The sequence below is a fragment of the Gracilinanus agilis genome, chromosome 2 (assembly GCF_016433145.1).
Source record: "Gracilinanus agilis isolate LMUSP501 chromosome 2, AgileGrace, whole genome shotgun sequence".
Classification (NCBI taxonomy): domain Eukaryota; kingdom Metazoa; phylum Chordata; class Mammalia; order Didelphimorphia; family Didelphidae; genus Gracilinanus; species Gracilinanus agilis.
In genome coordinates, this window is record NC_058131.1 from 525,711,097 (window position 1) to 525,727,342 (window position 16,246).

General features: G+C 40.6%; 2 protein-coding genes across 2 annotated transcripts in view; one reads left to right on the top strand and one right to left on the bottom strand.

Annotated features, from left to right (window-relative positions):
- Positions 1 to 2,343, top strand: part of EPB42 (erythrocyte membrane protein band 4.2) — a 21,580-nt gene extending 19,237 nt beyond the window's left edge. The window contains exons 12-13 of the mRNA XM_044662186.1: positions 467 to 600; positions 2,162 to 2,343. Coding sequence (XP_044518121.1) covers positions 467 to 600; positions 2,162 to 2,324 — 297 coding nt within the window. The 3' untranslated portion in view covers positions 2,325 to 2,343. The remainder of the gene's footprint in view (positions 1 to 466; positions 601 to 2,161) is intronic.
- A 3,460-nt stretch (positions 2,344 to 5,803) lies between these two features.
- CCNDBP1 (cyclin D1 binding protein 1) lies at positions 5,804 to 16,176 on the bottom strand. The gene is made up of 11 exons (XM_044662187.1): positions 16,066 to 16,176; positions 15,904 to 15,963; positions 15,435 to 15,514; positions 14,285 to 14,366; positions 13,906 to 14,002; positions 13,648 to 13,721; positions 10,464 to 10,540; positions 9,121 to 9,374; positions 7,484 to 7,544; positions 6,388 to 6,434; positions 5,804 to 6,130 (listed from the first exon to the last, which is right to left on the bottom strand). The coding sequence occupies exons 1-11, from the start codon at positions 16,169 to 16,171 to the stop codon at positions 6,022 to 6,024; spliced, it is 1,047 nt and encodes a 348-aa protein (XP_044518122.1). The 5' UTR covers positions 16,172 to 16,176; the 3' UTR covers positions 5,804 to 6,021.
- Between the last annotated feature and the right edge of the window lie 70 nt (positions 16,177 to 16,246).

Sequence of the window (16,246 nt, forward strand, 5' to 3'; positions counted from 1 at the left end):
GAGAGAGAGAGAGAGAGAGAGAGAGAGAGAGAGAGAGAGAGAGAGAGAGAGAGAGAGAGAGAGAGAGAGAGAGGAAGTTAAGAAGGAAAGAAGGAAGAAAATATGCTTCAATCTACACTCTGATTCCATCAGTTTTCTATCTGGAGGTAGATAGCAGAATAGGAAGGAAGCATATTTCATCGTGAATGAAGGTTTTCTTAAATTACATTCACAAGATGCTGGCCCTATGCTGATTTCTTTTCTCCTTTTGTAGCCTTTAGTCTTTAGCTCAGGCAGGCATCGGGGTTCAGATTGTGGCCATGGCTGAAGCCAGGAGGAGTTGTGGAGTCTGAGGATGTTGTGTTGCTATGAGGAAGGAGTAGTTTTAGCTCCCTCTGGTTCTTCACCTACAGTCACATTCAGCATGTCCTCAGTCCATTCCAAGCCTGTCCTTTGTGAGTATGATGGGTTCTGTCTCTCCCCACAGATGCCAGACATGGTAAAACTGTACAAACCAGTCGTAGCTTCCATCATTGTTCAAAATAAGATGGACTCTCCCATGGATGATTGTGTGATCACGGTATTTGGAAGAGGACTCATTTACAGAGAGAAGAGCTATAGGTAAAGGGCTGCTAAGAGAGGGGTGATCCTTCTCTTTTTCTCATGCAACAGAGACTTGGCTCAGCTAGTCAGAAACTGTCAAAGCTCCAAGATCAATGGAAGATTTAGGGCTGGAGACCAATAGCTATGACTTATGAGAATATAATCCAAATGTCTTTCATTTCTTCATTGATTTCTTCATCTTTTTTTTATTTGTTTTTCTAAACCCTTACTCTGTCTTAGTAACAACTCTAAAACAGAAGGGCAAGGAATATGCAATTGGGGATAAGTAATTTGTCCAGGTTCACACAGCTAGAACGTGGCTGAGGCTGGATTTGAACCCAGGCCCTCCCAGTTCCAGACCTGGTACTCTATACACCATGTCAACTCTACTCATTTATTTTTTTTAAACCCTTACCTCCTGTCTAAGAACCAATACTGTATATTGAATCCGAGGCCAAAGAGTAATAAGGGGGTTAAGTGATTCACCCAGGGTCACACAGCTGGGAAGTATCGGAGGTCAAATTTGAACCCAGGACCTCCTATCTTTAGGCTTGGTTCTCAATCCACTGAGCCACCTAGTTGCCCCACTATTTATTTATTTTTATAATATCTCATCTCCCTATGTCTCATCCAAGTTAGAAGTGCAAAGGCTATACCATTTATTGGCCCAGAAGCTTTGACCTACTATTTCCACTCTAGGCAGGTTGACCCTTCCTTAGGCAATGTTATGATTAACTAACTCATTTAACTTTAACCTTCTCAGTCGCTGGGATCACAGGCTTTTACTGACATGCTGGATCTTTTATTTGCTCTTTTATTGGAAAGTTAATTAATTAAATTTGTTTTTTCCTTGGTGACATGATTCATGTTGTCTCCCTCCCTTCTTCCCTCCCCGCTCCCGGAGTTGACGAGCCATTTCACTGGGTTTTACATGTATTAATCACTCAAATCCTATTTATTGGAAAGTAATCACGATGTTCATGGTCATAAATACATGACTTCGGGCTTAGATGAGGCAATATTTATTGCCCCCTGACACTGCCTCACACAGCGGGAGAGTTTTCTAGGTTTATTATTGATGGTAGGGAGAGAGACGGGGCCGTTGCTTCAGCACCCAACTTGGTCCTAGTGGTGGGTGTCACAGGCTAGCGCTGCTTACTGAGAACTGAAGTTGGGCTTTAGTGAGTGAATTATCACACTGTATTTTTTTTAAACCCTTACCTTCCATCTTAGAATCAATACTGGGTATTGGTTCTAAGGCAGAAGAGCAGGAAGGGCTAGGCAATGGGGGTTATGTGACTTGCCCATGGTCACACAGCTAGGATATTATTTCATTTGTTCTTCATAGCAACCCGTGAGAGGCAGATTCTATTATTGGCCCTATTTTACAGTTAAGGAAAGTAGCAGATAGAAATGAAGTTGATTTGCTTATAGATAGTAAATATCTGAGGCTGTATTTGAACTGGGATCTCCCTAACTGAGTCTCTCCACAGCTCCAGGGAGTTGACTAAAAAAAATAGGACTAAGAATTAGCCACTTCCTTTGTGTTTATTTTTTGTCTTTGCTCTTTTAAATTCAGATTAGGTTCTGTCTGGCCTGGAAATTCTCTCTACTGCCAGATCCAGTTCACTCCAACCCACGCAGGGCTCCAAAGACTCATCGTGGAAGTGGATTGCAGCATATTCCAGAACCTAACAGGCTACAAGAGCATTAATGTGGTGATGCCCGAATCTCCAGCTTGAGTTTGCACGCTGCGCCTGCCAATCTCTAGCTCTGTCCAGAAGGGTCTCGAAGGGACAACAGGCCCAGAAGGGGGAGTTAGAGACAAAACACTGGGGGTTTAGCGGGGGGCTGGGGGGAGAGGCACATTGCTTAAATTAAAGTGTAACATATCCTATTCTCTAATGTGTGGGTGTCATTTCAAGGTGGGAAGGAAGGTGTTGCTCTCAGCTCACATTACTCAGAAGCCTTTAATAAAAACAGAACTAGACCCAAAAGGAACATGTGGGGCACTTCTGCCCCCATTGACTGTGGCAGCCTTGGAATTGAAGTGTCTTATGTAATGATACCACTTTTGTTTTTTTAACTCCCTCTCCTTTTATTTTTTAAATTTTATTCAATTAATTAATTTAGAATATTTTTCCAGTTACATGATTCATGTTCTTTCCTTCCCCTCCTCTCCCCCCTCCCATAGCCAATGAGCATCCAGTTTGAAATTTTTTTTTAGCATGGCATCTTACAATTTTCAGAATAAAATATTAATAATAATGAGAGGTAGCATTTACATGGGGCAACTAAGTGGCCCAATGGATAGACTCCTCTTCCTGAGATGCCATCTGCCTTCTGACACTAGCTGAGTGATCTTGGGAAAGCCACTTCACCCTATTTGCCTCAGTTTCCTCAACTGTAAAATGAACTGGAGAAGAAAATGGTAAACCTCTCTAGCATCTTTGCCAAGAAAACTTCAAATGGGGTCATGAAGATTTGTATCTGACGGAAACAAATGAACAAAAGTATAGCACCTGGTAAGCACATCACTAATATTATCTCATTTGATCCTTGCAAAAACCCTGAAAGGACAAGGGAGAAGGGAGACTAGATTGGGGATGGGAGAGATTCAGATCTGTCCATTTTACACATTCGGGAGAACAAATACATCTTGGGGAATATTTTAAATTGCTATCCCCAAATCGGACTTGGTGACAATTTAACCATGTTATCAGTATTGCCCCTGATCATCACCACAAATGACTCAAATCAACTCTTCTAGTGCATGCCAGTTGTACACAAGGTAAGGACAATTTACATTGTGCTTTAACATTTTTAGTGTTTCGTCCACGTTCTTATCCTCATTTTAACAGATGGGGAAATGGACTCGGAGAGGCTGATTCCCCAAGGACTGTTTGGGTCCCATATTTGGAAGTCTAGTATGTAGAACTAAGAGATGTAGAAATAACCAAACATGTAGGAGATGTACTACACAAGGTCATAAGGGGCCTGGATTGGCCCCACATAAGAAACATAGTTCCTCACCTTAGTTTGGCATTCAGACACTGCATCATTATTTCCTTTCTGAGCAACTTTATCTAAACTTCTGGAGAATACTAAATAGCTTTGTGTAGTTTTCAAAAATAAAACGAGGAGCAGGTAGATGGCTCAGTGGCTAGAGAGCAAGGTCTAAATAGGTCTTGGGTTCAATTTCGACCTTAGATACTTCCTAGCTGTGTGACCCTAGACAAGTCATTTAACCTCACTTGCCTAAACTTTACTGCTCATCCATCTCAGAAATGATACTTAGTTTTTTATTCTGAGATGGAAAAACAGAAAGGGCTTCAACTGCTAGCTCAGGAAATGACTAGGCTTCTCATTCAAAGGCCAGACAAGCTGAGTTTGGAAAAGCTCATCTCCAGAAAACTGGTTACTGGGTCTTTTTCTTTTTGGAAAGTGGGAGTAGGGATTGGGGGAGGAATGTATGACAATGGATGAAGTACACGTATCCAGCTCTATACAAAGCACTTGAAGTACAAGTATCCAGCTCTATACAAAGCACAAAAGTCGCCATCTGCATTAGTAATTGAAGCATACACACAGGAAATTCTAGACCTTTTGCAGTCCCGGCTACAGTAAATAGTGGTTTGGCTTTTACTGATTAAAAAACACAAAATAAAGAACCCAAGTTCAACACAACAAAGCAATGACAATTTTTTGGGTAAAGGTGTAAGGGAGCACACCCTGATTTTGTGTTGAGAGGACAAATATAAACTCCTTGGAAGGATTGCTTCATCCTTTTGTTCTGTGTCCTTGCTGCCTAGAATAATGCCTGGCCCACAGCAGGCACTTAATAAATGAGAAATTGTAAATAAATGCAACGCTTTAAGAGCTTAAAAACGCACTAAGATTTTTGGGACACCCCCTATATAGCACATTTCCCCGAGTTTCTGTTAACAAATCAAAATCGCAGAGATTGATGAAAACTGACTAGGGGCAGGGCCGAGAAAAGCCTTTCTAAGACATGAAAAATGCTACAGAAATATTATCCTATGTTTACCTCGATCTAAGAAAATCCAGTATGTGAAGATTCAAATTTACAGAGGCTGCTAAGCCCCTCAAGTGCATTCCAAAGCATTTGGCCTCCCAGCATTCAGCTTGCATTCTCATGGAGTGCTATAGCAAGGGAGCACAGGCTCTAACACTGAGCAAGAAAGGATTCAACTCCTGGTTCAGGAAATGACTCTCAGTCTTCTCTTCCAAAGACCAGACGTGCTAAATTTAGAAAAGCTCATCTCTAGAAAATTGGTTACTGGGGATAGCTGGGTGGTTCAGTGAATTGAGAACCAGGCCTAGAGACGGGAGGTCCTCCGATACTTCCCAGCTATGTGACCCTGGGCAAGTCACTTAACCCCCATTGCCTAGCCTTTATTGCTCTTCTGCATTAAGATACACAGTACTGATTCTAAGAAGGGTTTGAAAAAGAAAAGAAAAATGGCTATTGGGTGTATTGGATTTTTTTGGTCTCTTGTTGAAGGGTTTGAGGAGGGATTGGGAGAGGAAGGTATGATGGTGGATGAAAAAACCCCTAAAACCCTCTATACCAGTGATGGACAAACTACAGCCCGCAGGCCAGATGCAGCCCCCTGAAATGTTCTATCTGGTCTCTCACCATTATTCCTAATCTGACAAATACAATGATTAGGATACAATACAATGAAACTTTGAAAAAGTTGCCTTAGAAACAGACTGACAGATGAGCATTTCCTTTTCTTTGACCCCCTCTTTAAAAAGTTTGCCCATCAGTGACCTATACCAAAGCTCAGAAGGGTCATCATCTGAATTAGTAAATGAAATATATACACTAGAAATCCTAGACCTTTTGTAATCCTGATTACAGTAAATAGTGGCTCTGCTTTTACTGATAAAAGAAATAAAGGAACTGAGCTCAAGGTGATGTGGGTAAAGATGTTAGAGCACACACCCTGATTTTAAGTGACAAGAGAACAAATATAAACTCCTCGGAAGGATTGGTTCATCTTTTTGTTCTGTGTCCTCAGTGCTTGGCACACAGCAGGCACTTAAAAACATGTTGACTGATAGGCTTATAGGAGAATTGCCATCACAGACCCACTGTCATCTCTGGGGGGTGGGGGTGGGGGGAGACAATTTATTGTAAATAAAGAAAATACAGAACTAAGCTCTCCAGGAATTTGAGTAGCATAAAATTTGAGTAGGTCATAAAATCCTCTTTCATTTCTGCCCATGAAAAGCATCATGTTCACATGGTTTAAACACATTTCACAGTCTCGGTTACTCAATGGCCTTTGGTCAAAGCCTTCCTTTTTAAGTGCAGTCTACAGCTCTCTTGACCAGGAAGCTTGCTGATTCCATTATAACAGCTGACATCAGAGCCTAGTTGTGGCACCATGAGAGGAAGAGGAAGAAGGCTCAAAGTTCACCCTGGGTAAGGTTCTTGATTTTGTTCATGTTGTGATCAATGGCACTTGAGAGAAATTGGATCCAGTTTTCTTCTTCATGGGGACACACATGACTTGCCCTGGAAAGTAAATGGGATTGGGTGGGAGAGGGAAGAGAAATTCAATTCATAATCATTTCGAGATAGCCTATCCTCAAATACCCTTTGCTAGAACACTGCTTGATTCTGAGGAAGCTGAGCACTGAATAGGCAATAATAGGGCAGTTTCTACCTGTAGCCCAAGTCTATCATTATCTGCTCATACACAGTGGATGAAAGAAGATGGCTCTAAATACTCCTGCATATCCTAAAAGAGGGTTTCGAAGCTTCATACTTACTTTGTGATTTCAAGAACCTTCTTCAACACAGATGCAAGTTTTGCAGCCTATAAATTAAAAGCAGAGAAATAATTCATTCTATTAGCAGAAAAGGAGTGACAAGGGTGAGTCTCACCTAACCTCAAACTTCCCATTCTAGATAGCGTGACATATATATACCATTAACAAGAGAGGTGACTGGTATTCCCTCTAATTGTTCATCAATGCACAAAATTTTTACATGCACCAACAGAAAGATAACATGAAATGAACATGAGCAGTATCAGTAAAAAGCAAATTCTACACATTTTTAAGTTAAAGACTTAGAAAAATATTAAGTACAAAGATGCTTAAAATAAAATGTTTAGAATTTTCAAAATTTTAAATAATTCAGCATTTATAAAATAATTTTGCAAACTTAAGGTAGGTGGTAATTTCACTTTTCTAATAGTAGCATTAGCAGGGAATAAGGAAACTCATTTCTTCTTTATAAGTCTAGTAATACAACAACTTAACTAGTCAAACCATTTATCAGAATTTTGTTTCTCTTTGAAATACTTATTGCTGTCTAACTATGTAAAAATTTTATGACAAAACAGCTGATGGTTAGGAATGTTCCTGAAGCAGCATGGAATTCAGACACTTTCCCTTCTCCTAGCTAACCACTTGCCATATGTGCAAAAAAGACTTTTGGGGAAAGCCATGATTTTTTAAAATGAAGAATTTGCCATCTCTGGCTTTTTTTGGAAATTTATTTTTATAATTTTCTTTTTTTATTGTGAACTTAACAATTATTTACAAGCACAAATATTTCACTATATAAGGAACAAGAAAAAGACTGTAAGGAACCGTGTTACCTTCTGTTAAATAATTTGGTTTCTTTCCCCCTCCCCGCCGCCTCAGTCAATAGCTGGGTTTATGAAAAATAAAATTTACATTTAATTTGTTACATAGTTTTGTTTTGTTTTTTAATTTCAAATTGGAACCCTATGGGGGAAGGAGCTACTGATAGCTGCTAGAATCATGAACAAATGCATTGCCTCTTTGAGAAAACCCTGCAGAGGATTAAATGCACGTCAGCTGAGTCTCTGGCTGCTCCTCCAGCAGAAATACTTACATTGAGTCGCACGGCCATCCGATTCAAGGGTGGATACATGCTTAGAGCCAATTCATCCACACTAGAAGCAGAAAGCAAGAGGAGTCACTAACAGCAAAACTGAAAACACGGAAACAAGGCTCAAGGTGTACAAATACTCACAGTAAATAACAACAAATCGGGCTTAGATATTCAGTCTCTTCCCTTTATCTCCTGCCTCTATTCCCTCTAGACATGAGAATCCTGACATAGTCCCCAGGAAGATGCAACTAAACTCAACAAACAAATTATACAAACAGTATGCGCCAGCATTCTATCTGTGGAGCCATAAAAACCACATTCGCATTGTAGACTGAAAGTGTTTGATCCAGTACAGAAATGGGAGGATGACATCCCAAGTAGAGGTCAGGGTCCTAAGGTCACAACAAATCAAATTATATTCATTTATTTAAATAATGTCTATTACAGACAGGTAAGGAAGTGTGAGAAAACTGAGGAAATTAGGACAGCAAGTGGTTAATTGTTGAAATTGAGTGAACCATACTGACTCTACAGGTGAAGACCAATAATTTTTAACTTTTGGGGGAAGATGAGGAGCTGCCCAAAACACACAGATGTTAAGTGACTTGCGGAGGGCCAAAAACTAATACATGTCAGAGATGAGATATGGATTCAGTTGTCCATGACTCCAAGACCAGCATTCTATCCATGAAGCCACACTGCCTATTGGGGAAATGAGGACACACATGAAACGACCATTATATAATCTAGAATGTGAAAAAGGAAAAGGATATTTAAACTTAATGCTAAATCAGTGTGGCTACAGAAGGCTCTCCTTAGTTACCATGAGGTGACAAAGAGATTTCGTGAAATGACCAAGAAAAAAACTATTGTAGAGATTGCAATACAGTGAAGATATCACTATATTAATAGAACTTATAAATGCTGGCTTAGGGAGAACAGAATAACAAAAAGGGGGTTGGAGAAAATCAGAACAAAAGAGAAGGAAATTTAGCTGACCGAAACACTGTCACATATGATAAGGTTTTCTGATACATACAAGATTTGATATTTACTGCTTTTGAGGAAAAATTACTACAATTTCCTCAGGGCAGTTCTGGGAAATGAAATACTACTAAGGGAGTTCAGAGGAAGGAAAGGATTTGGTTTTGGAAAGGAAGAGAAGAGACCCAAAGTTTCTTGAAAAGGTAGACATCTGAGCTGGCCAAGAAGACAGAACTGAGGGGTAGAGTATTTTAGGGAATGGAAACTGTAAAAAGGAATTGGAAAAAACCATCTAAAAATGTATATATTTCTATGGACAAGGGAAATGTATCAAAACTACATTTCCCTTGATCCAACATGGTCCAACTGATTTCCGTTTCCGACGTCTTGACGCAGGGGAGAGCTTAAATCTCGTGGGTTAGGAGGGAGTGTCTCTTTGCCAGCAAGCTCTCTTCTTTGGCGAGTAGGAACTTGGCTAGGAGGCAGTATGGTGGCGGCAGTTTTGAATGCTTACAAGCGCGTGGTCTAATGATTTTATCTATCAACATGGCTTTAATTAAAATACTAATTTATATTATTATCACAGCCTTTATCATTTTTAATATTAACAAAACGACATAAGCTAAAAAGATTATCTCAAGCTATAGACTTACCTAGGGCTAATCTCATTGGAAATGTCTACAATGTCATCTAGTTGGGCGATCTGATCTGCGACAACTGTCTTCCCATGGGTTTCCACTGATGACCTGACCTTCTTGAGGCAAGCTTTAGAGGCCTTCATCAGTCCCACACATGGGGCTAAGAGCTGCTGGTCCTCTTCTGACCAGTATGTATCCCGATTACCCCGAGATCCCAATTCATCATCTTCCAAGATGTCACTGTAAGGGTCTCCACTGTCTCCCTGTGCCTGGAAGACAATACTTTAAATATGGACACCTGATCATCATATTAAACTTTCAAAAAAGAGGTATCTGATTCTCTTTAGTTCAGATCTACCCACTGAAGGCCAAGCCCATCTTCCAGTCATTATTGAAACAAACAACCACCACCAAAAACCTGAATCCCTGAAACCACTGATAGCTTAAATTTGTAACACCTTAGCAAAGTAAGCAATTATTCTATTGTTACTTTCACATAGTAAAGTCCAGTTAATGGTATAGTGGAAAAAGTACTAGTTCTAAATCCTGGCTCTTCCATTCACTAAGATGAAGGTGGACACATCATTTATCTTTCTAATACTCAGTTTCTTTATCTGTAAAATGGGTAGTTATAAATGTTGTTGATCAGTAGTATCCTACTCTTCATGATCCCATCTAGAGTTTTCTTGGCACTGGAATGTTTGCCATTTCTTTCTCCAGTAGATTAAGGCAGAAGGTTAAGTGGTTTGCCCAAGGTCACATAGCTACTGAATGTGTGGCCTACATTTGAACTTGGGTTTCCTGACTCCAGGACCAGTTCTTTATCCACTGAGTCACCCAGGTGCCTCCATAGTTATACTATCTATCTTTTAAAAAGCTAGTGAGTGTATGTATAGAGAGGGGGAGGTATCAAGATGGCTCAGTACATTGAGTCAGGACTAGACAGAAGGACCTGGGTTCAAATCTTGCCTCAGACACTTCTTAGCTGGGTGACCCCGGGCAAGTCATTTAACTCCCACTGCCTAGCCCTTACCACTCTTCTGCCTTGGAACAAATACATCATATTGATTCTAAGATGGAAGGTGAGGGTTAAAAAAAAACACAACTATTGTGAGGATCAAATGCGATATCAAGTGCTATACAAATATAAGCCTGTTATTATTAATAATTTATGATAAGGGAATTAGATCACAAATTAAGCAAATACTGGAACACAGGATAACACAGGCCAAGATTACAAATGAGATTAAGATAAATTCAGTATATTTTAGGGAACAGTCTCACTTTAGAACTGCCATGCATCTATTAACTATGAAGTTGTTTTCTAAGGACTTAGAAGGGATGCAGACTGTCCTCACCTGCTCCATTTCCTCAAGTGCATCCTTCACTACTCTCAGATATGAAGCCAGCATCAAAAGGGCAGCTGCTTTGTTATCTAGAAGTAGAATAAGAGAAACCCAAATTAGAGAAACAACTCAACAAATTCCCTATTATCTTATTAAGGAGAACCAATGATACCGTCTCCATCTATAGCAGCATTAAGGAGAGGATCAATGTTTTGGTGATTATTTCTGTCAATGAAATCACCATTCACTCAGGGTCTCATCTTTGAAAACCTGAAGCCATCTTTGATCTTTTTCCTTTCTGATTTCTTATCAGGTACCAAGTAAAATGGATTCTGCCTTAATAATATATCTCACATCTTTCTCCTAATCTCTATTTTTAAAAGAGAGGGCCGAAGGAAAGGAAATGTTCATCTGTCAGTTTATTTCTAAGGCAACTCTTTCGAAGTTTCATTGTACTGTATCCTAATCATTGTATTTGTCAGATTAGGAATAATGTCCAGTAGCTGGATAGAACATTTCAGGGGGCCGCATCTGGCCCGCAGGCCATAGTTTGCCCATCACTGCTCTAGTTGTTCAATCATTTATTTCTGTCTTATTCTTTGTAACGTTATATGGAGTTTTCTTAGCAAAGACAATATAATGGCTTGCCATTTCCTTCTCCAATAGATTAAGGCAAATGGTATTTAAGAGACTTACCCAGGTTCACACAGCTAGCAAATATGTAAGGCTGGATTTGAACTTCTTTACTTCAGACCCAGAGCTCTATCCACTAAAGCAACTAGCTAATCATTCTAGTACTAGCCCTCACTACTATCTTCCCAGACTACTGGAATAAATAAAAGATCATCCCATCTCCATGTTCTTCTTCTCTTTCATCTTTCATACTGCTGCTAACATAATCTTTTTATAAAATTTTTAATTTAATTAATTTAGAACATTTTTCCATGGTTATAGGATTCATGTTCTATCCCCTCCCATAGCCCATGCACAATTCCACTAGGTTTTACATGTGTCATTGATCAAGACCTATTTCCATATTATTGATATTTGCACTAGGGTGATTATTTTAGTCTATATCCCCAGTTGTATCCCCATCAACCCATGTGCTCAAGCAGTTGTTTTTCTTTTGTGTTTCCACTCCCACAGTTCTTTCTCTGGATGTGAATAGTGTTTTTTCATAAGTCCCTCAGAATTGTCCTGGGTCATTGCAGTGTTGCTAGTAGAGAAGTCCATTACATTGAATTGTACCACAGTATATTAGTCTCTGTGTATAATGTTCTCCTGGTTCTGCCTCCATCTGGCCAAGTCATTTCCTGATCAAAAATCTTCAGAGGCTCACTAATGCATATTGAATAAATGTCAAATTCTTTGACCTGGCATTTAAGGAATTCCACCATTTGGCAGTGCCCTCCCTTTTCTAACTGTCTTTCATAATATTCCTCTGCACATACTCTCGACTCCAGCTAAAATGAACTACTTGCTATCTATCCCTCTTTCACCCTCATGCTTTTCTTCTCCTCTTTTTCTCCCATTATTCAACGAGGCTGGCAAGGCTGGGAATACCTTCCCTTCCTTCCTTTGCCTATAATTTCGTGTCCATTCTTTTTAAAAAAAAATTTTTTTTTCAGTTATATGTAGAAATAATTTCTGACAAATGTTTTCTGACATTTTAGAATTCAGATTTTTTCTCTCCCTCCTTTCCCCATCTCCCCAAGGCCATAAATAATCTGATATGTTTATACTAGTGTTTTCATGCAATACATATTTTTGTATTCTAGCCATTCTTTAAAGCCCAATTCAAATGCCTCCTTCTCTGGCAAGTTTTCCCAAATCTCCCAGCCTCCTTCACTTTTTTGTACCTTTCATGTGCTTATCATATTACTTTGTGTTATATATTTATGGAAGTTATATGTATGTCTTACCTTCTATCTTAGAATTAAAGTATCTGAGTCTAGATCTGGACCCAGGACACCTCCCTTCCTCAGGCCTGACTCTTTATTCACTGAGCCATCTAGCTACCTCTTTATATAATCTTTATATCCTCAGCTCCACCCCTTGCACCAAGTAGACCTACACAGTAGGCATTTAACAAAAGATTTTAAAATTTGGATGTGGCAAAATTGGGACACTGATGGGGGCAGCTGGGTAGCTCAGTGGAGTGAGAGTCAGGAGGTCCTAGGTTCAAACCCGGCCTCAGCCACTTCCCAGCTGTGTGACCCTGGGCAAGTCACTTGACCCCCATTGCCCACCCTTACCACTCTTCCACCTATGAGACAATACACCGAAGTACAAGGGTTAAAAAAAAAAAATTGGGACACTGATGCATTGCTAGTGGAGTTGTGAACCAATACAACAGTATTGATTCTAAGACAGAAGGTAAGGGCTTAAAAAAAATGATAAGATGATGTCAGAAAAAGCTGGAAAGATCTGCAGAAACTGATACAGAACAAAATAAGCAGAAATGGGGAAATGCTTTATACAGTAACAGCAATACTGTACATTGATCAACTGTGAAAACTCTCAGCAGTGCATTGATCTGGTATAATCCTGAAAGACTTATGACAGAAAATGCTATTTACCTCCAGAGAAGGAACTGTTGGAGTTTCCTTCCATATCAGTGTATTTATTATGGTTTTATTTGGGGTTTTTGGTTATGTATGAGTGTGCTCTTACAACAATGACCCATAACAAATTGTGTGTTGCATGACAATAAAAGTAAAATAAAAAAAGATTTAAAAATTTGAATGTAAAACTCTTTCCACTGATATATATCTTTTTTGATATCAAAATAAAGTAAGCCCTTATTCATCCCAAGAAGAAATGAAACACTTAAACCACTGCTCATTTGGAATCTGTTCAGAGATCCTATCAGAAACACCTGGTTCTATCTAATGACTCTTTTAGCAGTGTTGTACCCCAAATACTCAACGAACATTTAATTCCCTAATGGAATATGAATAGGAGGGAGAAGGTTCTCTGGGGCAATGAGAAAGGAAATAATAATTTAGAAGACAGTTAAATCAAATTTCCTTTTTCTAACTTTTAGCAGGAATGGTTAATTCTTTAACAACCTGTTACTTGTTAAATCTGAGTTATATCACAAATGCTACATTTTGGAAGTGATATGTGGAAAGTACCAATTCCCTCTCATATAGATGAATACAATCAACACCATAGAACCCACTACCTCACTTACCTTTTGGTAGGTGAGACACCTGGTCACAAGTTTCCCAGATACTGCCAGTTGATATGAGATACTCATGTGATATGCTAAAGAGCAAAAACAATGAGAATATCAACAACTCAAGTCTTTATCTTCTAAAAACCATCCTTCCTGCCTCTCCCATTCTGATGCCCAAAAGGAGCCTGACTTTTTTTTTACATTATCGAGGTTTTCCCTCCTCCCCAAGTCATTATGAATCCCATCAAGTGACAACCAGAACCAGGTCATTACCATTGAGGTCGAGCTCTAACAATCACCTCTGCAAGCTGAGCCATTCCCTCCACTACATCCACAACGGTATCTCGAACCATTTTTCGTAACGTGATTCCTGCAACCAAAGCCAAGTATTAAGCATCTTAAGAGGTCTTTCAGGGAGCAATCATTTTCTGCTACCTACCTGAGAGTCTACACACTGAGTACCTATGCTTCATACATGTCCTGCCTTGTCCTTTCTACTGTTCACCTAATCCCCATAAATTTGGCATTTTCCTGTGACTAGAGAGGTGGCAGTATTCTGCCAAAGGAGATATGGCATAAGAATCTTGCTAGAACAATCCCTCTCTCATTCAAAAATTATAATTTCAGTATTTGAATGTGCAAAGCAAATTACCTTGGTCTTTAGGAAGCCAATAGTATGCAGAAACCTCTGCCAAGACAGCATTCTGGATACTTTCACAAAGTTTCCTGCAGTCCTACAAAAAAATAGGTCCATTCCAAAATGAAAAAGATATCAGAGTGGCATGATAAAAAGCAAATGCCTTAGAAAAAAACTGAGGTTCACACATCAACTTCATCAACATCTATCAAGCACTTAGTTATTTATTCTTTTTTTTTTTTTAAAGAACACTTACCTTCCATCTTGGAATCAATACAGTGTATTGGTTCCAAGGCAATAAGGGCGGGGGGGAGGGAGGGGGGAATCTAGGTAGATCAGTGGATTGAGAGCCAGGCCTAGAGACAGGATGTCCTGGGTTCAAATCTGGTCTCAGACACTTCCTAGCTGTGTGACCCTGGGCAAGTCATTTAACCCCCATTGCCTAGCCCTTACCACTCTTCTGCCTTGGAGCAAATACACAATATTGACTCAAAGATGGAAGGTAAGGGTTTAAAAAAATATACAAATATAAATAAATAGATGTATATGTGTGTGTAGATGTATATGTATGTATATATGTGTGTGTGTGTGTGTGTGTGTGTGTGTGTGTGTGTGTGTGTGTGTGTGTGTGAAAATAAAAAGAGCAACAAGGGCTAGGCAATGGGGGTTCAGTGACTTGCCCAGGGTCACACAGCTAAGAAGTGTCTCAGGCCAGTTTTGAAACTAGGACCTATTATCTCTAGGCCTGGCTCTCAATCCAGTGAGCTACCCAGCTGTCCCCTATCAAGCATTTATTGATCACCTATCATATACTATTCAGTGTTTGGTTATTAGACACCCATATACCCCTCAGTCAACAAAATATTTATTGTATGGAGGAGAAAGAGTTAACACACTTCCAGGATACATACATACATACATACACACACACATACATACACACACTTATAACTCATGGAAATGAAAGTCGGTAAGGCAGTGGAAACTTATGCGTATAACCTTATTCCAGAATTTGCTACCAGGCTTGGTGAAAACCTTGAGGCTCTGCTGTTTAGGGTTTTGGTGGAAAGGAACTGAAAACAATGCAATGACAAATGAGGATATATATGAGAAAGCTGAGACTAAGTGGTCAGCACCAGAACAATCCAAGGCAAAACAAACCCACCTCTGAGGAAGGCAGGGGAGGTCTCGCGAAGGCCAGGCTCAGCTTCGTGGCTTCCTGAGACACCGCCAGGGCCCTCTGCCCTAGGGAAAGGAAAGGGTCGATGGAGGTGGGGGTAAAGGGGACAGTTCAGATAAAACAGTAGCTGTTGCGGATAAGGATGCAGATGTTGGGGCTGTGGCCTGGCCGATAATCCTAAAGGCACCCCATCTTACTGTTGGTCTATGCACATTTCTCATTCCTTCGAATGCCCCTACCAAAGCAGATGGTCCGCCACGGGACAGCTAAGGTCCCTCCTCAGGGCATCCGAGAGAGGGAAGCTGGCTCAGTTTCCCTGCCTGTCGGGGTGTCAGTCTGTCTCACGGAAGGGAGAGCAGGGGCCGGCGAGGGGGGTCTTCCTGCTTCCACGAGGAAACGTGGTGGGAAGAACGGACGCAGGTCCACCCAAAGACTGGGGGTGAGACTCACTCACCGAGCTTGTCCCAAAATCTGTGCGCATCGAACGCTTCCGTGGTTTCCCGGGCCTCGCCATCTGCGGGGAGGACAGGCCGGGCCATAAGAGAGGAAGGGAAGGAAGAGACCCGCAGCCCCGGTTCCCTCCCGCCGCAGCCCCGGCCCTGGCCCAGATTCTCACCCCGCACCCGCGGCAGTAAGGAGCGCAGTGCCCCGATGAGCCTCCGCAGCTGGGCCACGGGCTCCGTCGGGCTCGGTCCAGCAGCCCCGCGATCTAGCCCGTCCATCTCGGATAAACCAGCCCCCTCTCAGGCGGCGCTCTGGTAGAATACTTTCAACTTCCGGAAGCTAAGCTCTGAACC

What these genes read in the sequence shown, in the direction of transcription:
- CCNDBP1 (XM_044662187.1), bottom strand. Translation starts at nt 16,171, where the DNA reads ATGGACGGGCTAGATCGCGGGGCTGCTGGACCGAGCCCGACGGAGCCC. An exon ending in CTTACTGCCGCGGGTGCGGG is followed by an intron (nt 15,964 to 16,065) that starts GTGAGAATCTGG and finishes TCCTCCCCGCAG; the next exon opens with ATGGCGAGGCCCGGGAAACC. An exon ending in GGTGTCTCACCTACCAAAAG is followed by an intron (nt 10,541 to 13,647) that starts GTAAGTGAGGTA and finishes TTCTACTTCTAG; the next exon opens with ATAACAAAGCAGCTGCCCTT.